This window comes from Mustela erminea, chromosome X (assembly GCF_009829155.1).
Source record: "Mustela erminea isolate mMusErm1 chromosome X, mMusErm1.Pri, whole genome shotgun sequence".
In the NCBI taxonomy this organism is placed as follows: domain Eukaryota; kingdom Metazoa; phylum Chordata; class Mammalia; order Carnivora; family Mustelidae; genus Mustela; species Mustela erminea.
This window is the reverse complement of record NC_045635.1, coordinates 9872314-9896632: the sequence shown is the minus strand read 5'-3', so window position 1 is coordinate 9896632 and position 24319 is coordinate 9872314. Positions and strand designations below refer to the sequence as shown.

The following is a 24319-nucleotide window of genomic DNA, read 5'->3' as shown; positions in this document are numbered from 1 at the left end:
GGAAGACGGTAACAACCTTCTCAGGATGACACCAAGAACGGTCTACCCAAGGAACCTTACTAAGTAACCATTACGTTAACTAGTCCCCGCCATGTATGTGCCCTCCCAGTTTGCTGCCCCTATAAGCCTCAAGCCCCCTTTGTCTTGTTCTTTCTCTACAAATGTATCATTCTTTCTTAAGATGCTATTATGAAAGCCCAAGTTCTAACCACCCATTTGGAATCTTCATCAGTGAGTTTCTTCTGTATGCATCGTGTCCTGAGTGTTAATGGTTTTTCTCTTGGGAATCTGTCTTTTATCCATCTAATTTGCAGGGTCCCAGTTGCAGAGCCTAGGAGAACTTTTTTCCTCCCCTACGGATCTAAACTCACAGGCCTTGAGAATACGAAGACTCCCTTAAATCAGAGACTCAATTTCATGCATGATTTATAGACTTGAGAGAACTTGTGCAGAAAAACTAAAAAATAAACATACAACTCTTCTGACAAGGCAGAAGGACTTGAAACAAAATTCTAACTGTGGGGTCAGAGGCTAACTTTCATGGTTTGAGGGAGAGACAAGTGAGGAAAGAGAGGGGAAAGTAACAAAGCCCTGGTTATCCGATTGTCCCATGTCGCCAGGAACTTGTTTCTCGGAAGTCAGAGCTAAGGTGGTCTTGGACGGTGAGTTCGGAGGGAGACTGTGCAAGTGGTTCCAGCCAGGCTAGCCAAGGCTGTTCGGCTCGGCCAAGTCACAGCGCCTCTGGAGATCTGTTTCCTCAGGTATAAAGTGCACAGCGACATTCTTTTCTTAAGGCTGCGAGACAATCACTCGAGAGCCTGTGTGTGAGGAGTTCTCGACTCCGCCTGCATCTCAAAACAACTTGAGGAATTAAAAAAGCCTGGGTTGCACCCCGTGCATTTAGAGTCAATTTTTAAATTTTTTTAAAATTTTATTTATTTATTTTTTTAAAAGATTTTATTTATTTGACAGACAGAGATCACAGGTAGGCAGAGAGGCAGGCAGAGAGAGGAGGAAGCAGGCTCCCTGTGGAGCAGAGAGCCCGATGCGGGGCTTCATCCCAGGACCCCGGGATCACGACCTGAGCCAAAGGCAGAGGCTTTAACCCACTGAGCCACCCAGGCGCCCCTAGATTCAATTTTTTTAAAAAAAGATTCTATTTATTTATTTCACAGAGACACAGTGAGAGAGCGAACACAAGGAGGGGGAGTGCGAGAGGGAGAAGCAGGCTTCTCATGGAGCAGGGAGCCCGCCCAGGCTATCCCACATGACCTGAACCAAAGGTTTAATGACTGAGCCACCCAGGTGCCCCTGGATTCAAGTGTTCTGGGGAAGGTCCCACGCCCCAGCATCAGTGGTTGTCAAAGTTCCCGGATAAGTCTCATGTACAGGCCCTGCCAAGGACCGCAGGCCTACTGAGAAAGCAGCACTTCCCAGAACACGTTGAACGGGATCACCGGGGGATCTTCTCAAAACACAGAGTTAGGACTCAGTGGTGTGAGGCCTGGGACTCCGCATTTCTAACACACTCTAGAGGGCCTGCTCTCAACCACACTGAGTACTGCGAAGGGCTAAGCGGCCACAAAGCAGACAGTCATCTACTCTCTCCCCCAGGGTCCTGGGATCGAGCCCCGCATTGGGATCCCCGCTCTGTGGGAAGCCTGCTTCTCCCTCTCCCTACCTTCTGCTCGTGTTTTCTCTTGCTATCTTCCTCTCTCTCCAATAAACACATTAAAATCTTTTTTTTTTAAGATTTTTATGTATTTATCGGAGAGAGAGCAAAAATTAGAGAGAATACAGAGGCAGAGGGAGAAGCAAACTCGTCGCCGAGCAGGAAGTCCGATCCGGGGCTCAATCCCAGGACCCTGAGACCACGACCTGAGCCGAAGGCAGACGCTTCACTGACTGAGCCATCCAGGCGCCCCTCAAATAAACTTAAAAAAAAAAAAACAAAAAAACAAAAAACAAAACAAAACACGCACAAAAGACTATAGTGCGTGTAAGATTTTAAAGACCGAGCATAAAAGGATGGTGCCCAGAGAAAGGGAACCGCTCCGGTTCTTGGTTCAAAGAGCACTCGTTGGCAGTCACAGGCACACCCACTTGCTATGGTACCACTGCTCCCCGCATTCGTTACAGATCACGTAGGTCATCATCTCTTCATCTGGATTTGAATTCCGCACCCAGCTTGGCAGGAAGAGCGTTCCTCGGGCGATTACGGTGACCTCGCAGTTGAACTTCTCACAGCGCCTGCACTTTATTTTCCCGGTCGGCGTGCCCCCCGCAGCTTGGGGAAGGTGGTGCTCCCGTATGGCAGACTTCGTGTAGGAGGCTCTCAACTGCTTCAGCTCCTCGCTTGCCATCTCCAACGCCGTCATTTCAGCAAATTCTCTCGGAGACGTGGTCCCAGAGAGCAAGTTCTGTTGCAGGTGAGAATTGTGGGGGTTCTTCAGGTTGGCAACTTTGCTTCGAACGCAAGTTTTGTACTTTCTGAGGTTCTTCGAGTGAAGGGTAAAAAGGTGCCCTTCAATTTCTCTCGCCAAGTCTTGCCACACATCAGCCTTGGGCTGCTCCGTGCAAGCACTCGTTAGGGCTTCATAGAGGAGCTCTGTGCATCTGGCTCTCACAGGTGCGGCGGGGTCCGGTGGCTCCCCGAGATGCTCCCCTCTGGGCTCCATGTGACCCGTGCTATTTTCAGGCACAAGCGTTTCCAGGGCTCCCGCCACACCGTGGGACGATGAATTAGAACTGGAGCCACCTGACAGCTCATCCTGACTTGGGTCACGAGGAAGTCCGGGCTTTTCTTCCGTTCTACCGGGAGGGAGAGATGGAGGGCTGTCCCTCGGTGAGAAGTGGAGATCCTTATGAAGCGCCCTCCATTCTGACAGCAAACGCTTGGCTTTCTTTTTCAACGCCACTGTAGGGCAGTTTCTGAGGACGCTGTACACCGCCCTGACCACGGCTGTCTCCTGCAGATGCTCTCTGGTCACCGGAAGAGTCTCCAGCTCGGCAAGGTGGTTGCCAAGATCCTCAAAATTCCTCTTAGACATCAGTTGCTCAATAAGGGAGGCTCTGGCAGCCACCTGCCTCTGCTCAGACATCCTTGCAGCTGCAAAGAAAAGAGAAAAGAGGTTTCTGGGTTTCTGTTTTTTTTAAGCTTGGGCTTGCCAATTGCAGCCTCCTGATGGGAGAGGAGGGCTTTCTGCCCGTCACCTACGTGGCATTTTCTGCAAGAGTTATGTAACACAAGTGGGCGGGACCTGTTAGCAAATGGAATCTGCGTTGTGGTCTGGTTCAGTTTCAAAAGGCTGAGTCTGGGTTGTTGGAAAAAAGAAAAAAGAAAAAAAAAGGCAGCACTGCCACCAGGTTCCGCATTAATGGTTGCTTGTAAGAAGCTCGCGGGAAAAGCCCTAGAACTTCTTCCCATCCCAAATTTTACAAATCAATGATCTTTCCAGATCCGGATCGGTCGGTTGCTTTGGATCGACTCTGGTGGTCACACTGAGCATGTAATCGTGCCAGGGTCAGCAACGACGGGTAAGTCAGAGCAAGGCTGGACTGTTCCCCCCACACTCAGCTATAGAGCTGAACTCCTTACTGATTTTATCATCTTTAAGTGGTACTTTTCTGAATAACAGAATGAGAAACAGGGCAGTAAGGGGATGCTGTTTAATGTCCCAAGGAATGTGAAGAAATCGTAAGGCAGTAAGGTGGCAAGGTGGCTGGAAGCAGACCTTATGGGCCCCAGGAGTCCACGGGCACTGTGCTGACATTGGAGCCTCTGAAAAGCAGGATGAGGGTTCAGACTAAGTGACAAGTTATGGACAAGTTATGACTTTGGACCAGCTGGTCGCTAGGCCAGTTTGGTTCCATTAACTTTTTTGTTTAATTTTGAGATGCAAAACGTTGCTTGATGATTATATCTGTGGGAATCCCATCCTGGACAGGTAAATGTTTACTTTATCTAACCAGGCTATTTTTCTTTTTCTTTCCTTTTTTTTTTTAAAAAAAAGATTATTTATTTATTTATTTGACAGACAGAGATCACAAATAGGCAGAGAGGCAGGCAGAGAGAGAGAGAGAGAGAGGAGGAAGCAGGCTCCCCGCTGAGCAGAGAGCCCGATGTGGGGCTTGATCCCAGAACCCCGGGATCATGACCTGAGCCGAAGGCAGAGGCTTTAACCCACCGAGCCATCCAGGTCCCCCAGGCTATTTTTCTCCCCACATAATGTACACAACCTTGCTACCTAATACCCCTGGATCTACACCTGCCCATCTGGCCTAAATATGGACTTAGGCATCATTTTTTTTTTTTTTTTTAAGATTTTATTTATTTATTTATTTGACACAGAAAGAGATCACAAGTAGGCAGAGCAGCAGGCAGAGAGAGACGGGGAAGCAGGCTCCCTGCTGGGCAGAGAGCCGGATGTGGGGCTGGATTCCAGGACTCTGAGATCATAACCTGAGCTGAAGGCAGAGGCTTAACCCACTGAGCCACCCAGGCGCCCCTCAACTTATGCATCTTAATGGCAGGGACCCTGTCTTTTAAAAAACTCACGGGCTTCCATTTCATAGCATTTGATATTAAATGCTCATCGCTGGGGCGCCTAGGCAGCTCAGTAGGTTGAGCGTCTGACTCTTGGTTTCGGCTCAGGTGCTAATCTCAGGGTCCTGGGATCCAGCCCTGTCACAGGCTCTGCACTCAGCAGGGAGTCAGCTTGAGAGTCTCCCTCTCCCTCCCCCACTGCCCCACCCCCTGCTCACACTCTCTCTAAGTAAAAGCTTAAAAAATGTCCACCACTGAGCCACAGTCTAATAACACTGAAGAGAGCACGGAGAGGATCAATGCAGTCTCCCTAGAAACCATCTGACAAGTTCCACAAAATGCAGTGTCCTTTTCTTTCAGGTGACTCGACTTTTATAAATATACTTTAGGGAAACGAGAGATGTAGAAGCTGTCTGGGTAAGAATCTTCTTCCAACTCCGAAGAAACTGTGAGGTCGCAAATGGTTAAACTTGCACAGAAATGTTCAGAGAAGCATTATTCTTAATAGCCAAAAAATGGAAACAACCCAAATGCCAGTCAACTGATGGAGAAACATGTAGCTTACCCACGCGATCGAACAGTATTTAGCAAAACAGAAAGGACCCAGGAGATTCTGATATATACAACAGGGATGAACCTTGAAAGCAGGAAGCTAGTTAAAAACACAGAAGACCCCCTATTGTAAGATTCCATTCATATGAAATGTCCAGAACAGGCAAATTTACAGAGACAGGGAATAGACTGGTGGTCGACTAGGGTTGGGGCGGAGGGATGGGGGGAACCAGTGGTGTGGAATGAAAGGGGGGCAGCTTCCCACGGGTGAGGAGTTTTTCTTGGGTTAAGTGAACAATGTTCGCTAAAGCTGACTGTGGTCATGAACTGCACAACTGTTTTTTTTCAAACTAAACATCACTGAAGTGTACGCTCTGAGGATGTGAATTGTATGGTGTATAAATTGTATCTGAATAAAGTTGTTATTTAAAAACAACATATAGAGTCTGATCCAAATTTCATTTAAGAATCCCACGTGAAGAGAAAAGGTCAGAAACAAATACACAAAATTTCAGACAGTGACATTTTCTGAATGGCAAGATTTTAAAGATTATTTATTTATTTATTTGAGAGAGAGAGAGCGAGAGAGAGAGAGAGCGAGAGAGAGCAAGCAAGCATGAGAGGGGAGAAGCTCAAAGGAAGAAGCAGACGTCCCGCGGAGCTGGGACCCCGACGTGGGACTCGATCCCGGGACTCCAGGATCACGAGCTGAGCTGAAGGCAGCGGCTTAACCAACTGAGCCACCCAGGCGACCCTGAATGGCAAGATTTTAGATGATTTTTTGTTTGTTCTTTTATTCTCCCCACATTTTGCGTGATGAGCATGTCTTATTTTCCTAACCAGAAAAGTGATTCGTCCGATATCATTTCCCAGTGAACTCCAGATATTTACAACGTCTGCCTATTGGAAAACGGCACGGTAAATGCTCTTCTACCTTCCCTCTGGAATCGGAGCATCATTAACGGTGCTACGTGACCTGTGGCTTCGCCTCCAGATTAGCACTGACAATTTCCTAAGAGGACTACTGCTGAATCTAAACCAGCTGAATCTCCCCTGGGACAGACACAGCCTTGGTCACGACTGTGAGGTTCCTATCGATGTTTCCCTGCTGGACCAGCTCAAGGATGACCAAGATTGCGAGTCTGGCATTTTTGCCACCAGAGGGTGCCGGCATGTAGACAACCTGGGCAGTCACTTGGTGAGCCGGCAATTCAGGATCGCAAGAGGCTTTTTGTTGTTGTTGTTAAGATTTTACTTATTTATTTGAGAGAGAGAGAGAGAGAGTGAGCTTGAGAACGGGGTAAGGGGTAGAGGGAAAAGGAGACTCCCCACTGAGCAGGGAGCCGGAAGCAGAGCCTGATCCCAGGACCCTGGGATGATGACCGGAGCCGAAGGCAGATGCTTAACTGCCCGAGCCGCCCAGGCGCCCTTAAGAGGCTATTTTTATCATTATCAAGTATCAGGACTTCAAGATCATTGTTTTAGCTTTTTACAATTCCACCTGCAAGCAGTGAAGGAGGTCTTCCTAAGGATCAAAGGCTCAGCAAACTAAGAACAGGCAAGGTAAAAATACCGAAAAATAAAAAATACACAGCCTCCCTTACTGAACATTTCTCACAACTGTCTGCCTGACGTCCCGGGATCTGGAAGTCAGGCAGCCAAGTCATCATGATAAGGTTTCAAGCTGCTTAATACACTTGAACCCTGCCCAGCTTGCTGCGAAGTTTCCTAACGAGAAAACAGTCCTCTCGCCTGCAGTCTCTATTCGTCCTAGAGTTAATCGCTACCGAAGAAATCAGGCTGGAAGTTTGCCGGGTGTTGGCAAGGTGGTTAATAAGAGACAGGCCTTGAGCGCCCACAAGGAGGTTAGGCAATATTTAACTCAGGTCAGAATTTCCCACCGAACGGGCAGAGTCTCAAGGAGATCCTGAAGGGGACCCTGTAGCTTTGGGGCTTCAGTGCCGTGAGCACGGCAGTCTGTCTCAGCAGCGGAACTTTTCCTTCACGTCGGTAAATCTATAGACATTCATGTATGCAGGCATAAGCACTCTGCTCTTTATTTCCTATGTCCTTTTAGTTACCTCTCCTCCGTATTCCTTTTTCATTTCTAGTTGTGGTAAAACACACGTACCATAAGACTTAGCATCTTAAACATTTGTAAGCGTATGGTTCAGCAGTGTTCAGTACATTCGCCTTGTCGTGCCGTCAACTCCCAGAACTCCTCTCCTCTTGCAAGCCACACTTTGTACCCATTAATCAGCGGCTCCCCACTCCTTTCTCCCCCACAAGCCCTGGCAACCGTCATTCCACCTTCTGCCTTGACATTGACTACGTGCTGCCCGGGAGTGGGCTCATACAGCATTTGGCCTTCTGGGTCTAGCTTATGTCACTCAGCATAACGCCCTCAGAGGTCACCCGTGTTGGAGCCTGTGTCCTGGATCCTTTATACTCCACTGTAGGTACAGACCACGTGTTCCTTACCCATTCATAATAAATGTGTGGGTTCCTTCCACCTTTTGGCCACTGTGACTAATGCTGCTATGAACATGGGAACACAAATATTTCTTCGGGACCCTCCTTTTCAATGCTTCTGGGTAAATACCCAGGACTGGCACTGCTGGGTCACACGGTAGTTCTATTTGTAATTTTCTGAGGAGCCGCCATACTGTTTTCCATCCTCCTCCGTATGTTTAACAGCCTTTAACTGCTGTCAAAGTTTCTGCTCCCCCTGTGGGAGACTGATGTGGATATAAAGCATTTATTGCTCCAGGAGGGTATACTGTAAAAGCAACTGAGATACAAAATTCTGAGCATTGCCATAAGAAGACTAAGTTGCGTCTCCAGTTTACAGCTCTACAGAGTTCATTCAATAAACATTTATCATGTATGTAGGACATATGAGATGCTGAGCCTAAAGAGACCCTCTCTGCCTTGAGGGAGCTGACAGCCCAGTGGAAGGAATACGGACAAAAAATGGGCCATGTCTCCGAAGGACAGACGCAGCTGCTAGAGGCCACTCAGAGGGGGAATCCAGAAGCTCGGCTGGGCTCCCTATCATCTGGCAGGTGCTAACTGCTTCTTCCCTGCATTTGCCCTGACTCACGCCTTTTTTTTGGAGGGATCATCCTCTAGTACAGACCTCAGCAAGACATCCCCTCATCTTCCCACTTAAAGCCCTTCAGAGGCTTCGTCTGCTCTCAGGTTGGAGCCCCGAGGCCCGAGGCCAAGTGATAAAAAGCCACTTTCCTGCCTCCTCCGTGACCTCGCTGATCCGCGACAGGCACTGCCCATTTCGAGGCTCTGTGCCTCTGTGTCAGCAGCTCCCTGGGCCAAGCCTACTTCTCACCACCGGTGGCTGTCAGTCTGACTCTAAGCCTCAATCAGCTGGAGAAATTAAACAGCAAACACAGAAACAATGCCAGCGCCTCGTCCCAGACAGAAAGGGATCAGAATCCCTGACCGGAGGCCTGGGTATTGTCCCAGCTGTTCAGGTGACTCTGGTTTTAACCAGAATTGCCACCACTGCCCTGTACACACGGGCACGAGGCCATCCCGTGGCAGGACTGTTACACTGCAATCAGCCCAAAGATGGCTCCGGACCTGCTCCTAGACTGAATGTATGGAACTTCTGTTCTTGGATTTCTCTGACGAGCTCCACTGGGAGCGATTAAAACCACCTGCTGTGCACCGCTCACCTGAGAAGCTTCTCTACAATTACAGCCGGTGGGTGCAGTGTTTTAAGTGTTACGAGGCACCCAATTCCCTGGACCCACGCCCTCCCTTACCTCTTAACAGCAGGAGACAAGGTGCATTTCTTGACCTCCACGTGCCACCCACATTCACGTCCTCTCCATCCTCACCATGAGCCCGAGTCAGGTAGACGGCTTACCTCCATCTTACAGATGAGGAAGCCTGTTTAAAAAAAAAAAAAAAATCAAATGTTTGCAGTGGCTTTTTTCATGGCATGGATCACATTAAAATTTTTTTTGTCTGCCTTCCCCACAAGACCCTAGAAGAATGATGTGTTTCTTTTGCTGAGACATGCCTGGCAAACACCTGGTCAGTGCTTCCTATTACTCAACAAGGAGGTTTTTTGCTGTTGTTGTTAACTGAGAAAAGAACAACCTGAGAGCTCCCTCCCCTCTCTGCTCGTGGGCTTCATTCTTTTCACTCCATACCGGCTTGCTTGTACCCCGAAGCCCAGTGTCCCTCAGCTTCTTCCACGGGAGCCAATCTCATCTTAATTCTAGTTCAAAAAGTCATTCAAAAGGAGGGAAAAAAAGGGCAGCAGCGGCCGTGTGGTGCCCACTGCGGGCTAACCGAGCAGACTCCAGAAATCAAGCGTTTGGGGATAAGGAGGGTCAAGGCGGTATAGCTCGCGGAAGTGAGGGGTGTTAAGCATGTTTCGTAAGTTTCTTACCCATTCTGTGCCTCGGTTTCCTCATCTACAAAATCAGAGAAATTCCACATCCTTGAATTCATATGGGAATAAATGAGATAATCCTTATAAACTCCTTACAGCCATGCCTGTCACACAGTTAAGTGTGACCGACAATGACACAGGGCTATCATTAAAAGATTTATGTCGGGCACCTGGGTAGCTCAGTGGGTTGAGGCCTCTGCCTTCGCCTCAGGTCATGATCCCACGATCCTGGGATCGAGTCCGGAGTCAGGCTCTCTGCTCGGCAGGGAGCCTGCTTCCTCCTCTCTCTCTGCCTGCTTCTCTGCCTACTTGTGATCTCTGTCTGTCAAATAAATTAAAAAAAAAAAAAAAAAAAGATTTACGTGACATGTATCCACCATACCAGGCACTGTTCTAGAGCAGGGCGCCAGCAAACTTTTTGCATAAAAGGGCAGACAGTAAATATTTTCAGCTGTTGCAGGCCATCGGACCCCTGCACGGACCGTTCAGCTCTACTGCTCTTACAGCAGGAACAGCGGCCATGGACGATACATGGAAGAATGGGAATGGCTTTGCTCCAGTGAATCTTTTTTCAAAGACAGGCAGTCTGGATTTGGTGCAGGCCCTTATCTGCTGGCCCCTTTCTAAAGCAGTGCTATCCAGAAGAAATATTACACAAGCCACAGATACAATTTCAAGTTTTCTAGTTACCTAAACAGTGTGTCCCAAATCCCGCCATTACAACATGGAATCGATAAAAACAAATTAGTGATCTCTTACATTCTCTTCTTCATACTAATTCTTCAAAATTTCCTGTTTGACGCTACCACGCATCTCAGTTAGGAATAGGCACATTTCCAATGTTCACTAGCCTGTGTAGCTTGTGGCTACCTATTGTACAGCACAGTTCTAGAGCATCTGCTAATATGGGTAATGTTTACATACACACCTGTACCCCTAGGTTCTAAATGCATATCAAAAAGAGTTTACACGTGGCGAGCAAGAGCAGGTCCTATGGATCTGTTGACTGAATGCATATAAAAGCTTGTAAATATTAACTAATACGGGTAGGTCGCACCCATCTGGCTTAAACCCCGGGGAGAGGGGAGATCAAAGAGAAATTCTGTTTCTAGTCATTAAGTCACGTACACCTCTCCAGCCACACAGGGAGGCCCTTCCCCAAATGAAGAACTGATGCCAAATGTTGGGACGCCGCCGTTTCAGAACAGCCCCTCAACACTGCGCTACTGCCCTTTCAAGTTGGAATGATCTCTGGCACACTGAGTGGAAGGAACGAGCCCAAGGGCCCGCTGTGGCCCGGGTTCGGGTTCCGGAGGGTGGGGCGCGGCGACAAGCGAAGCCTGCTGCATGCCGTCCCGGGGTGCCAACCTGGCACCCCGCACAGGAGCGGCGGCGGTCCCAAGAGAGCTGCCCACCCAGCGACTTCAGGGGGAGAGGAGGGGCGAGGGCACGATCGGGCCTACCCGACCCAGGACGCACCGAGGGCACCCCCGGGGGCAGTGGTGGGCTTTCCCGAGCACCGGTGGCCTGAGACAACGGAGAACCCGCGGCGCCGCTCACCGAGAAGCGCAGAAGCCCGGGAGTGTCCGGAGACCTCGGCGTCGGGGGCGAGTTTCCGGTACGCGGGGCGGGACCACCAAGGCTCAACCAATCCAAGCCCGCAGACTAGAGAAGGCTGGCCTCGGGCGCTGGCGCATGCGTGCTAGGTAAATGGTGTCTGCGCAGAGCGGCTAGCGGCGGTGAATACTCCGGCGTCTGTGGCTGCTGGTGGCCCCCGGGCCTCCCTGACAATCTGGGCGCAGGGCGTGCGTGGGAAGAAAGTAATGCCTTTCAGCTGCAGAGTTTGTTGAACTACTCCACGACATACGCGTTCTGCTTTCATTCAAGACATTGCTTAGCGAAATGTTGACAAAACCTTGGCCAAAAATGCCATTTAATGCAGCAATTAATTCGACAAGTATTTCTTGCACCCCTGGCACACATCAGTTGATATGGAAATAGTAATCATTCATGAAGTAGCCACGTACGTCCTGCACTTCTCGCCTGTACGCATTCTTTCCCTGCAAGGGTCCAATAAAATCAAAGCGATGGTAAAACTAGGGACTTTATTTTCAAAAGGCTATTGTTTTAAGATCGTTTCTAACACAAGAACGAAGTGAGACACCTATAAATCTAATTTATTGAATAGGCTCTTGGGGGCCCTTGGGTAGCCTTAGAGGTTAAGCAAAGGCTTTGGGCTGGGGTCCTGATCTCCCGGTCCTGGGATCAAACCTCTTGTCCTGTTTCCTGGTCTGCGGGGAGTCTGTTTCTCCCTCTCCCTCTGCCCCTCCCCACTGTTCATTCTCTCTCTCTCTCTCTCTTAAATAAATAAATAAATAAATAACAACTTTTTTTTGGGGGGGGGGGGAGTAAATTTAATTGAATTGCTAGGCGGGCTGGAGCAATTACATGTACTCGAGACCAGCTTTTATGAAATGGGGTCCAAGTGGCGGACTTTGGTGGACTTGGGCCTCCCAGCTTTCAGCCTACCTCTGAACAGCCAATCGGGCCTGCCATCTACCCTAGCGAGGGGCCAGCTACAGGACCAAGCTGGGCCCACTGCATACCCCTCCCTGGAATGTGAATTTTGAGCAGAGTAATGTGGAGACTAGTATGGTGAGAGATCCTTCTAGTAACGTTGGCATGCTGATCAGCAATGGCTTCTTTCCACAGCTCGGCTTCCAGCCCTGGAGCCCATTTCCAAGGCTGGATTGCTGGTCTTCCCATGCACCTGCACGCTCCTGTTTCCTTACCATAACCTCCCTTTGTTGTAAGTTAGCGGAGGTCTGGTTCTGGTGCTTGCTACCAGCAAACGCTGCCATAGTCCCCATCTTAATGTAGCTGTGTGATCTGAGAGCCATCCGAAGAGCATCCCTGATCATAGATGGTGCTGAAACTGCCGCCTTACTTGTTCCTTCGTAGTAAAGCATTGGAAGCTACTATTCTAAAAGAACGAGTATCTGAAAGATTACATTTGGAACTCTTTAATTCCCTACACCCGCATTATCTTAGAAGGGTAGCCTCTCTTCAGTTGTTGGGATAGAGGCCAAGTAAACGTTGACGGGGGGACCTGGGAAAGAAAGAAAGGTCCACAAGATTAGGTTCTTTGAGATCTCAGGGGTCACTGAATTGGAAGGTTCTAGGTATCCAGAGAGGCATGAGTTCACAAGACATGGGGAAGGGAGAAATGGAGCAGGAACAGGAGATGCTGCAGACAGCCCTCTCTACTGTTTGCCAGGTGGCAGCCACGGGCACATGGACCATCACAAGAGGGCACTGCTGGAACTCTGAGAAGGATCCACAAACTGAATGGGAGCACCCAGTGCCTCACCTTTTGGAGGAGAGCTGTGTTACTGCAGCTTGGACCCATGAGGAAAAAGATTTTTAAAAAAATTAACATATAATGTATTATTTGCCCCAGGGGTACAGGTCTGTGAATCATCAGGCTTACACACTTCACAGCGCTCACCATAGCACATACCCTCCCCAATGTCCATAACCTCACCCCCTTCTCCCTACCTCCCCACTCCCCAGCAACCCTATTTGTTTCATGAGATTAAGAGTTTCTTTTTTTTTTTTTTTTTAAAGAATTTATTTATTTATTTGTCAGAGAGAGAGCGAGAGCGAGCACAGGCAGACAGAGTGGAAGGCAGAGTCAGAGGGAGAAGCAGGCTCCCTGCGGAGCAAGGAGCCTGATGTGGGACTCGATCCCAGGACGCTGGGATCATGACCTGAGCCGAAGGCAGCTGCTTAACCAACTGAGCCACCCAGGCGTCCCAGATTAAGAGTTTCTAATGGTTTGTCTCCCTCCTGATCCCATGAGGAAAAAGATTTTTAAAGGGACAGTGACAGGGATAAGAAAGGGGGATTTAGAAGTTTCTGTGGGTGCCCAGGAAGACTAATGGATGTGGGAAAGTTGAGGGTTCCAGGCTTTCTGAGCAGGCACATTTCCTCAGGCCTCAGCCCCATCAAAATTCCAATGCTGTTGACCTCCTGCAACCCACTTGATGTCCAGAGTCCTTTGGTATCCTGAAAGGCAAGCCGGGGGACATCCCCAGTGTTGGGAGTCATTGGTGGCTGGATTATATATGAGTCTATGAAACTTTAGTTCCGACTTGCCTGGTATTTATTGAGAGCTGAATTCACTCAAGGTGTCCCAAGTTAATTGGCACAGTCAGATAGATGAAGCTCAGCTTTGGGGGGGTGGGGAGTAATACTCTTACTTTCTAAATTTTCATTGAGGTATAGCCCGTATGTAGAAATGCTGGTGCACAAATTGTAAGTGTATTGCTCAATGATTCTCATAAAGTGAACACGTCCATCCAAAAAGCATCGAGAAACAGAATGACCACAACCCCACATCCCCACTCGTGCTTCCTCCTAGCACCCACTCAGAGGGTAAACACAACCCTGACTTCTCCAGCACAGATTTAATCCTGCCTCATCTTGAAACTTAGGTAAGCAGAGCCACACAGTATGTCCTTTCTAGTTTCTTTTGATCAATGCCAAATTTTAAAATTCACCTGCGATGTTGTGGGCAACGTTGGTTTCTTCATGCTCACTGCCTGATAGTATTTCTTTGGATGGATATACCACGGTTTATTTTTCTATTCTACTCACGAGGGACATCATGGATTTTTGAGTGGTCCCACTGTGACTATTATAAATCGTGCTTCTGGGCATTTCTATTGAGGGTATACCTGCGAGTGGAATTCTGGGTCGGTCATACTGTTTGAGGCCATAAATGCCTGATACAAAGTCTCTTGCATGATTTTTCTACCTGAAAAAGGCAATTCTAAATGTGTTTCAAGCAACATCATCAGCAAAATAAATATATAGGCTTTGAAAAAAAAAATACTGGGACAGAAAGAGGAATTAGTTCTTACCTAATTTCATTGGCTCCAGCATTCTTCATGCTGTAGAAGGTGGCCCCAGGGTGGGGGAAACCGTGACCCCCAGGGTCCGCCTCTGCACTGCACCCCTGCCCTGAGGCCTGTGGCAGAGAGGTCGGGGCACCCGTGTGGACATGAGGCTCAGGCTACCTGCTATCCCGTGAGTAATAAAGCCCAGCTCTCCGATCCCGGAGTCTTGTGTTTTGTACTGGTCCATATGAAACCAGAAGAGGCCAACTTGTTAGCTTTCAAGAACAGTTCTTAACTTCTGAAAACAACCTCAGGTGAAACCATTCCATAGTCATCCCTCGAGCATTCTGTGCCTCCAAGGAGAAGAGTACAAAACCTACAGGCTACCTCAGGTCTGGCTGAAGACTGGTGGAGTCGCCGAGAGACATCGAATGCCCAAGCCCAAGGGCTCTGGGTTTTGCCCAAGTCCCAACTGCCATCGTACAGACGAGGGAAATGGTACACTTCCCACAGGGGACCTGAAGTCTCCCGAGGTCTGTAAGGGAGGGACACATCTTCCTGGCCACAAGGAGGCTTTTCCCACACCTGAGAGCAGAAAACTCCAGTGTCATTCAGTACCCCTCCTACTTATGACAAAGGCCCAGATGTGCTCTCAAAGTCAGCTTGGTGCTTTAGTCAGCTGCTGACATTCAGCCCCAGAGGGGAGACAAAAATGGGGACTCGTGTCATTGTTATTTCAATGTGTTCATGTAAACTCATGAGGTCGGAGGATGTGGGACATCCTGGTGAATGTTGTTAGTCTGTGCCAGTGAAGAGGCAAGCACCATTCAGTGGTAATTTGGGCAGCACGCGGGGTCTGTGAAAGGTTGAAGATCATGGTTTTGTTGAAGAATCTATCTGCACAATGTATCATTTTCTGTAACGCTGCTCGGCAGTCTGGTGATGGGAGAGGGAAAGAAGTCAGTGGGGTGATCAAGATTGGGGCTCTGTATGGTGGCCTTTGTGGAAGAACACAAGGGCATGGGTCTTGGGGGGCAATGGCAAGTGTCTTTGAAGGGATGGGGGCCTTGGACTCTATGTTGTTTTATTAGAGAGAAAGTCAAGATAGGAAGCCAAGAGATGGGAAGAAAATGAAAATGTCAAGGGAATGGGTCTTCAAAAAGTCCAAAGGAGAAGTATGAGGTTAAGAGAAAGCCAGATAAAATAGGTAGTTTGATGTTGGAGTTCACGTTCAGACCTGATGATTAAGTCCAAGGTGGTGGCCATGGTGTAGGGACCAGGAAGATGATGGTAACTGGAACAGAGGTCAAAGAACAGTGAAGCTAGGACATCAGATGGGTCATTTGCATAGATGTCACCACACTGGTTGAGGACTATGGCAAGGAAGGGCCAAGAGGACTGTAGAGCTGTTTCACTGTACCCTCAAAAAACAGTGGCCTTCACAGGGAAAGAGAGAAATAGGAGATTGTGAACAAGAGTGAAACAACAAGGGTGTCCCCTTCAAGTGGACCCGGTATGTGCGCAGGGAGGAAGGACAAGCAGATTTCATTTGCTAAGGCCGCAAGGACAGAGGCTGCCCAGGAGAGAGCTCAGCTCAGCTGAGGAAGAGGCCATTGGCAGAATTAAGATGGAGGAGAGTTTTTTTTACCAGTGTTGTGTGTGTGATGGGGAGAGGGCAGAAACAGTGGAATTTAGTATCCAGAAGAAGCAGCGTGTAACAGTGTGGGCAGAGGGTTTGGGCAGGACAGTGGGAGGGGGTGAATGACAAGGAGGTTTCAAGTTGAGCAGTGGCCAGGGACAATAGATATGGATCCTGGCTAAATTATCTGCCCTTAGGTTCCCCAAAGGAACCCAAGTATGACTCAGGGCTGTGTAGGCTAGGGCTCCATGACTTGATAGCCCATTGACTAGAGTTCAAAACAATATGTTGGTATTTAAGGGCCCAAAGAGTTAGTCCCCCAAGACTATGGTCTTGTGGTATCATTGGTAGGGGAAGCCCCCAGGGTCAGGGAAGAGTAGTCACTTGAGTCTGGATTGTGATTTGTTTGAAATCCTACATAGGCCAAGAGAGGGTTTATTTTTATCTCACTTAACAAAATGTTGAACAGTGACTGATTGGGAACAGGGACAGAGATACCAAAATGTCATCAGACACCCAGGTTTCTTCCAGCTATGCACCCCTCCATAAGGTATGGTCTTTGACCTCATGATCACAAGGTAGCTCAAAGAGCTCCTGCCTTCACAACCAACTACACTGCAGGAAGGAAGAAGGGGGAAGAGAAATGGCAAGAGAGGCTGCCAACTGACAACCCTCTTTAATGATCCTTCCTGGAAGCCCCACCAATGACTTCAGTAGGCTCTCCATCTGAAAGAGGGGTTGGGAAATGCAGCCTTCTAATTCAGCACATTCCACTCCCTGCCCACAAAAAAACAAAACAAAACAAATAACACACACACATTTATATGGTTATACTAGTAAGGAAAAAATCTAAGAATGGATATTGGGTAGGCAACTAGAAATCTCTGCTACAGATATTAGAGAAACATGAAATACTCTTATTCAATTCAACTTGACTCAGCCTTGTGCAATAATTCTCTACCCATATATAACATGATTTCCAGGCTTCCCTATTTCATTTCTGGTTCAACATCTCTTCCTTTAACCTGGATCACTGGGGCACTGGTCCTTCATTGCAAGTTCTCCCTTCTATCTTCCTTTATTCTAAACCATAATGAGCTCCCGAATTTCCTTGGTCACTGAAGAAACAGAGGCTTCTTCTTCAAGTTCTGTCACAGTCTTAGAAACCACCTGTATCAGTTAGTCCTTGCTGCGTAACAAACCGCTCCAAAGCTTAGTGTCTTAAAATGACCATTTTATTCTCTCTCATAATTCTGCAGGCTGATTGGACTTAACTAGGTACCTCTTCATCTGGTCTCACTAGAAACACTATTTTTTGGGTTTCTGTAACTAGCAGTTTTCCTAACAGATACAACTACAGCCGTTGAAGACAAGGCGCTATATGCCAAAGTTACTTCACACTAAAGGAAAACAATGTTTTTGCCCTACCATCTTGAAACGTTGTATGTGTTGGTTGTATTAAAGAGAACCCTGATTGGAAAAAAGGTTACTAGGTTTTTTTAAAAAAGGGTTATTAAGAGTTTCAGTTTAAAAAAAAAAACTTTAAGAGTGAGGTTACACATATGAAAGGTTAGTAAGTGGACTACCTTCTCTCCTTCCTTCCTCCTACAGCTCAAGGCCTTCGTTGCTTCAAGGGACAACAGGAAAATACTTGGGGAACCTTCTCTTTATGACCCAGAATCTTAAAACATAATATATGTTCATCCACAGGGAATATACTCAAGATTCATTACCATACAAAGCTGTTGCTGAATTTGAAAGAGAGAAACAGAGAAAAGAAGGCGTTGGTCTTTCTTCTGAACCCTACACTTGCCTGATTTAGTTTTAGATATTTCTCTGAGGCCTTAAGCTCAACAACTTCAGCTAATTTGCATTGCACTTATGAGGCCTAATAAAGCAGTCCTGTGCTCCTGTAAAAGGAAATAATTTTACGAAGTTTTAAGTATATAGAGTGTTTCCAAAGAAAAAGAAGAAAACCCACATTTTCCAGTAAAGCAAATAATTCTACATATAATGAAACAGAGCATTAACAACACATTTTCTTACTTAGAAAAATAGAAAAACTTAGACCATGACACAAGGTGATTAGTTGAATATTATTACAAAGAATTTAAATATACAAGCTTGGCTATAAAAGATCAGGCTCAGCCACTTAGATAAAAATCTATCTGCTATGCCAGTTTCCAAGAAGTGCCAGAAAAGTCAGAGAAACAATTCCCCGTGGGATTTTGTTGTTGTTATTTATTTTTAATTTTTTTTTAACTTTAAACTTTTTAAAAAGTTTTCATTTATTTATTTGACAGACAGAGAAAGAGAGAGTCAGCAAGAGAGGGAACACAAGGAGTGGGAGTGGGAGAGGGAGAGGGAGAAGGTTTCCTGCTGCGCAGGGAGCCCAATGCCGGGCTTGATCCCAGGACCCTGGGATCATGACCTGAGCTGAAGATCACTTCGGCTTAACGGCTTAACTACTAAGTCACCCAGGTGCCTGTATTTGTCTTTTTTTTTTTTTTTAATTCTAAAAATGTTTTATAGAGGTCCATCAATTCATGGAGACAAATCAGATACACTGGAGGATGGGGTGCTGGGGGGAGAGGGGAGGAAAGCTGAGCTTTTTCCACACTTCCACATTTTATAAATTCAGAAATGAATGAGTGGTACTATACTGAAAGGCACCTATTGGCACATCTTCCACAAGAAAGACATCTTACAATAATGTTTCTGTTGGTAGGTTATGAATTTTCATTTTGTTATTTCTACAGTGGGGCGATCTATGATGTTGTATCAGAAAACAGAGAACGGACATAAGAAGCCAAACATAAAGACACAGAAGACCAGAGTAACATTCAGCCAGTCGCAGATAAAAGGTCATCTGGACACAAGCCTGAGAGCAGCACGACGCCGTCCACTGCAATTTCCCCGCGTTTGCCTTTGCCACGTTCTGCTTCAAAAATGATCTAATAATGGAGAAGATTAAAAAAAGTTACTTCAAACCATTCAAGTCAATGATATAATCCAACTATTTAATAGCAATTAAACAGAACTGAACTCGGGGCACCTGGCCAACTCAGTCAGTGGAGCACGAGACTCTTGAACTTGGGTGGTGAGTTTGAGCCCCATGCTGCATAAAGATTACTTAAAAAAAAAAAAAAAAGGGACTGAACTCATCAGCCCCTATGGCGAAGGGACAGGCATTGACATTGCATATATAATAATGTATTTTCCAGATGTCAGTATCTGCACTGAAAGGATTATATTCAGAGAAAACAGGGTCACTGCCACTCCTAAAAGCATCTGAATAGCCTTGAAAAGCTAAGAAAGGTATGGCAGAAGGAGGACAGAGCCCAATGTGGGGCTCGATCCCAGGACCCTGAGATCATGACTTGACCTGAAGGCAGAGGCTTAACCCACTGAGCCACCCAGTAAGTTCTTTTTTTAAGATTTTATTTGACACACAGAGAGAGGGCACAAGTAGGAGTAGTAACCAAGGGAGAGGAAGTGGTAGGCTCCCCACTGATCAGGGAGCCCAACGTGGGGCTTAATCCTAGGACCCTGGGATCGTAACCTGAGCCAAAGGCAGAAGCTTAACCGACTGAGCCACCCAGGTGCCCCAAGTTGCATAAGTTCTTTATTTATTTTGGATGCTAACACTGTATCAGTTGTCATTTGCAAATATTTTCTCCCACTCAGTAGGTTGTCTTTTAACTTTTCGTTGTTTCTTTTGCTGTGCAGAAGCTTTTTATTCTGATGTAGCCCCAACAGTTTATTTTTTATTTTGTTTCTTTTGCCTTAGAAGACATCTAGGAAACTGTTGCTGGGACCAATGTCAGAGAAATTACTGCTTTTCTCTCTTCTAGGATTTTTATGTTTTCAGGTCTAACATTTACGTCTTTAATCCAATTCGAGTTTATTTTTGTGTACGGTATAAGAAAGGGGTCTAGTTTAATTTTTACATGTAGCTGTCTAGTTTTTCCAACACCATTTGTTGAAGAGACTGACTTTTCCCCATTGTGTGTTTTTGCCTCTGTAGTAGATGAACTGACCATATAAGTGTGGGTTTATTTCTGGTTCTCTATTCTGTTTCATTGATATATGTGTCTATTTTCTGGACAGTTCCATACTGTTTTGATTACTATAGCTTTGTAGTATATCTTGAAATCTGGGATTATAATACCATCAGCTTTGTTCTTTTTTCTCAAGATTGCTTAGGTTATTGGGGTCTTCTGTGGTTCCATACAAATTTTAAGATTATTTGTTCTTGGGGCGCCTGGGTGGTTCGGTGGGTTAAGCCCCTGCCTTTGGCTCAGGTCATGATCTCAGGGTCCTGGGATCTAGCCCCGCATCAGGCTTTCTGCTCCACGGGGAGCCTGCTTCCCCAAACCCCTCCCCCACCTGCCTCTCTGCCTACTTGTGATCTCTCTCTCTGTCAAATAAATAAAATCTTAAAAAAAAATTATTTGTTCTAGTTCTGTGGAAAAAGTTGTTGGTATTTTGTTTAGGATTGCATTAAATCTGTAGATTGTTTTGGGTAGTGTGGATATTTTAATATTATTTGTTTTCTAAATCCATGAGAATGGAATATCATTCCATGTGTTTATATCATCTTCCATTTATTTCATCAGTATTTTATAGTTTTCAGAGTACAGTTCTTTCACATCTTTGGTTATGTTTCTTTCTGGTATTTTATTATTTTTGATGCAATTATAAATGGGTCAGTTTTTAAAATTTCTCTTTCTTCTCCCTCGTTATTAGTGTAGAGAAATACAATAGATTTCTGCACATTGATTTTGTATCCTATGAACTCACTGAATTCATTTGTCAGTTTGAATAGATTTTTTGATGGAATCTTTCTGGTTTTCTACATGTAGTATCATGTCATCTGCCACTACTGAAAGTTTAACTTCCTCCTTACCAATTTGGATGCCTTTTATTTTTCTTGTCTGATTGCTGTGGCTAGGACTTCCAGTACTATGTTGAATAGAAATGGTGAGAGTGGACATCCTTGTCTTGTTCCCAACTTTAGGGGAAAGGCTCTTCCCCACTGAGGATGATGTTAGCTATTGGTTTCCATATATGGCCTCTATTATGTTGAGGTCTTCTCTCTAAACCTACTGTGTCGAGCATTTTTATCATGAATGGATGTTGTACCTTGTCAAATACATCCATTGAAATTATCCTATGGTTTTTATCCCTTCTCTTTTTGATATGGTGGATCCTGTTGACTGATCTGTGAATACTGAACCACCCTTGCATCATAATTCCCACTTGATCATAGTAAATGATTTTTTTAAGGTATTGTTGGATTCGGTTTGCTAATATTTTATTGAGGATTTTTGCATCTATGTTCATCAGAGATATTGGGCTGAAGTTTTCTTTTTCTTGTGGTATCTTCATCTGGTTTTGGTGTCAGGGCAATGTTGGCCTCATAGAATGGATTTGGATGTCTTCCTTTCGCTTCTATTTTTTTGAAATAGTTTGAGAAGAAGAGGTATTAACTCTTCTTTGAATGTTTGGTAGAATTCACCTGTCGAGCTGTCTGATCCTGGACTTCTGTTTCTTGAGAGATTCTTGACTACTGATTCAATTTCATCATGGGTAATCAGTTTCTTCCAATGGTTGTCTGAGGTTATCTATGGACATTAGATTCTTAGCAACAAGACTCCAGTCCTAGTAAAGATTTCTGTGTCCTGGCCAGACATGGAAGTTGGTGAAGAGATGGGTGACTTTACGTACTGGATGGGTACAAAGACTATCCATGGCCCCCAGGATCAAGTGAAAATGTGCTGCTTTCTCTTAATATCCGGGCTGCTTTTAGCCCTTCAGGAGTGCAGGGCCCCCTAGGGAGGGGCACCCTCCCTCAAGCCTGCGTGAGCAAAGAGCCGAGATCGAATCCCATCCTGCTCCCCCCTTATTCAGCATCCCCATCCTCTAGTATGCCCCAGGAAGGATGCCCTTCATACTGGAAGAGTTCAGGGCATAGGTGCCTGCGTCAGAGCCTGGCTGGGCACAAGTGTCCCTCTTGACAGAGCAGTGTTGTGTTACAGTGTCCCTGCTGGCTGGGCTCTTTGGCAGCATATTTGCAAAAATGTGTACTTTAAAAAAAAAACAAACCCACTGTTTTGACAGCACATGCTACTACCCGCCCCCAAGCTACCGTGTTCTACTGAGAAAGCATTTCTCAGTATAAAAATTCGGTCATGGAGTCATGAATGCTATGTGGAGGCGTATTTCAATTCTCCAACAGGATGTCAACTATGCATAGCACAGCCCAGTGTCACAGTCCCCAAACCACGTTATAGCCACAGCTACGTAAATATGTGGGTTGGGTTTGTATCGATGCAAATATGTTGCATAAACTAGAACCAATGTGTGCATCAGCACTAAACAAGCATGGGAAAGAGGGAAAGAATGGTGAGAAAATTCACCTATAGCCCAACGTGTATTTTATCTATAGTCAGATCTCAGGACGTATTTTAAATAAGATGCTCTGCTTCAGTGGGACGCATAGATAAAAAGATATTGAATATAACGTCTGACCCTAGACCCCAGGTTTCCTACTACCGTGTATTATCAAAAAACAGGATTTTCCTTGTATTTATGAATCATTCCTCTTTCACAAGCGAAGTGTCAATGGAATCCCGATTCATGGATCCACTAAACGCTCTTCTCCTGCAAACCCTTAGTTGGTACTCAGCTGTTCGTGTATCTCCTTCTAGCTTCCACCCTACCTCTTCCCTTCTCACATCAACCGAGCCTTACACAAGGGTCCACAGTGGCTGCCTCCCAAGCTCTACTCCCTTCCTTCCTCATGTCTCTGTAGGGTGGCCTCCTGCTCCCCTCCAGACAAGCCCTGCAAGGGGCACCAGCCACCTCCTGAGAGTCTAACCTGATAGACACTTGTCATTTTTACCCTATGTTCTTCCTGTTTCAACTCACTGACCAACTTCCTCTTGCATGCTGTTCCCATTTCCTTTCTTAAACCCACTGGACAGTAAAGGATTGATCCGGGAGGTCTGGGTTGTCTAAATTGTCTAAACCCTGAACATTCTAAAGAAAGGTTTGGCTCTTGACTGGTTCCTGGGAGATAACCTCTAAGTCCTTGGAATATCTTGTCCCTTAAGAGTGTTTTTGGGGGTGCCTGGGTGGCTCAGTTGTTAAGCATCTGCCTTTGGCTTGGGTCATGGTCCCAGGATCTTGGGATCGAGCCCCGCACTGGGCTCCCTGCTCTGCCAGGAGCCTGCTTCTCCCTCTCCCACTCCGTCTGCTTGTGTTCCCTCTCTGTCTGTCAAATAAATAAATAAATAAATAAAATCTTAAAAAAAAAAAAAAAAAGTGCTTTTGCCCATGCCAGATAATGTACACTAACAATGTGACTTCTAGTGGGGGCCCTGGGTCACAAAGAAAAAAATCTGACCTTTGGAGAGGCTGGAGACTGAGTAACAAAGGTCAGCTGTGCAGGCTGTCATGTGGGCAGACTGACCCCCAACAAAAACCCAGAACACCAAGGCTTGGGTGAGCTTTGCTGGTGGGCCACATTTTGAGAGTGTTGTCACACACACTGCTGAGAACCAAGGGCTGTGCGTACAATTCTCCCGAAGGAGGAATACCACCAGCTTGTGCCCGCGCTCTCCTGGACTCTGCCTTAAGCACCTTTTCCCTCTGCTGACTTTATTTTACTGTAATAAACTGTAATCATGAATACAGCAGGTTCTCTGAATTCTGTGAGTCCTTCTAGGGAACCACAGAACCTGAATGGTCCTGGGACCCCAGACAACAGCCACAATCTCAGTTTAATCTAAAAAACATTTTAAAAATGACCTTCTAGGGCGCCTGGGTGGCTGAGTCGGTTGGGTGCCTGTCTTCGGCTCAGGTCATGGACTCGGGGTTCTGGGATCGAGTCCTACATCAGGTTTCCTGCTCAGCGGGGAGCCTGCTTCTCCCTCTCCCTCTATCTCTTACCCCAGCGTTCTCTCTGATCAATAAATAAAATCTTAGCAAAGAAATGACCTTCTAGCTTCCATTCATTGGGGTGAGTGCTGGGCACTGAATAAATGAGCAAAGACATTCTTTTACGTATTAAGGATTTTGCAGTCTGGAGTGAGAGGCTGCCGGGGAGGAGCCGGACCTCCGGACAGGTCTTGTCACTAGGGCATGCGATGCGCATGCGCCTGACACGCCCGCAGGGCTGACCCACTGTCTTGCCCATTTTGCTCCAGAACGCAAACTCTTGTAACTGTAAGGAAAAAGTCTTATCTTTGTGG

At 46.5% G+C, this 24319-nt stretch overlaps 2 protein-coding genes across 8 annotated transcripts in view; both read right to left on the bottom strand.

Moving 5' to 3' along the window:
- Positions 1-1739: 1739 nt before the first annotated feature.
- TCEANC (transcription elongation factor A N-terminal and central domain containing) lies at positions 1740-11154 on the bottom strand. Of its 4 annotated transcripts, none has more exons than XM_032330268.1 (3): positions 11082-11154; positions 8884-9010; positions 1740-3109 (listed from the first exon to the last, which is right to left on the bottom strand). In XM_032330268.1, the coding sequence occupies exon 3, from the start codon at positions 3099-3101 to the stop codon at positions 2088-2090; it is 1014 nt and encodes a 337-aa protein (XP_032186159.1). In that variant the 5' UTR covers positions 3102-3109; positions 8884-9010; positions 11082-11154; the 3' UTR covers positions 1740-2087. The 4 variants fall into 4 exon arrangements, with proteins under 4 accessions (XP_032186159.1, XP_032186160.1, XP_032186161.1 ...); XM_032330269.1 differs by having other exon boundaries at positions 10990-11089; XM_032330270.1 differs by lacking the exon at positions 11082-11154 and adding an exon at positions 10450-10943.
- A 7397-nt stretch (positions 11155-18551) lies between these two features.
- Positions 18552-24319, bottom strand: part of EGFL6 (EGF like domain multiple 6) — a 98339-nt gene continuing 92571 nt past the window's right edge. For all 4 annotated transcript variants that reach the window (XM_032330302.1, XM_032330298.1, XM_032330301.1 and 1 more), the window contains one exon: positions 18552-19015. In XM_032330302.1, coding sequence (XP_032186193.1) covers positions 18905-19015 — 111 coding nt within the window. In that variant the 3' untranslated portion in view covers positions 18552-18904. The remainder of the gene's footprint in view (positions 19016-24319) is intronic.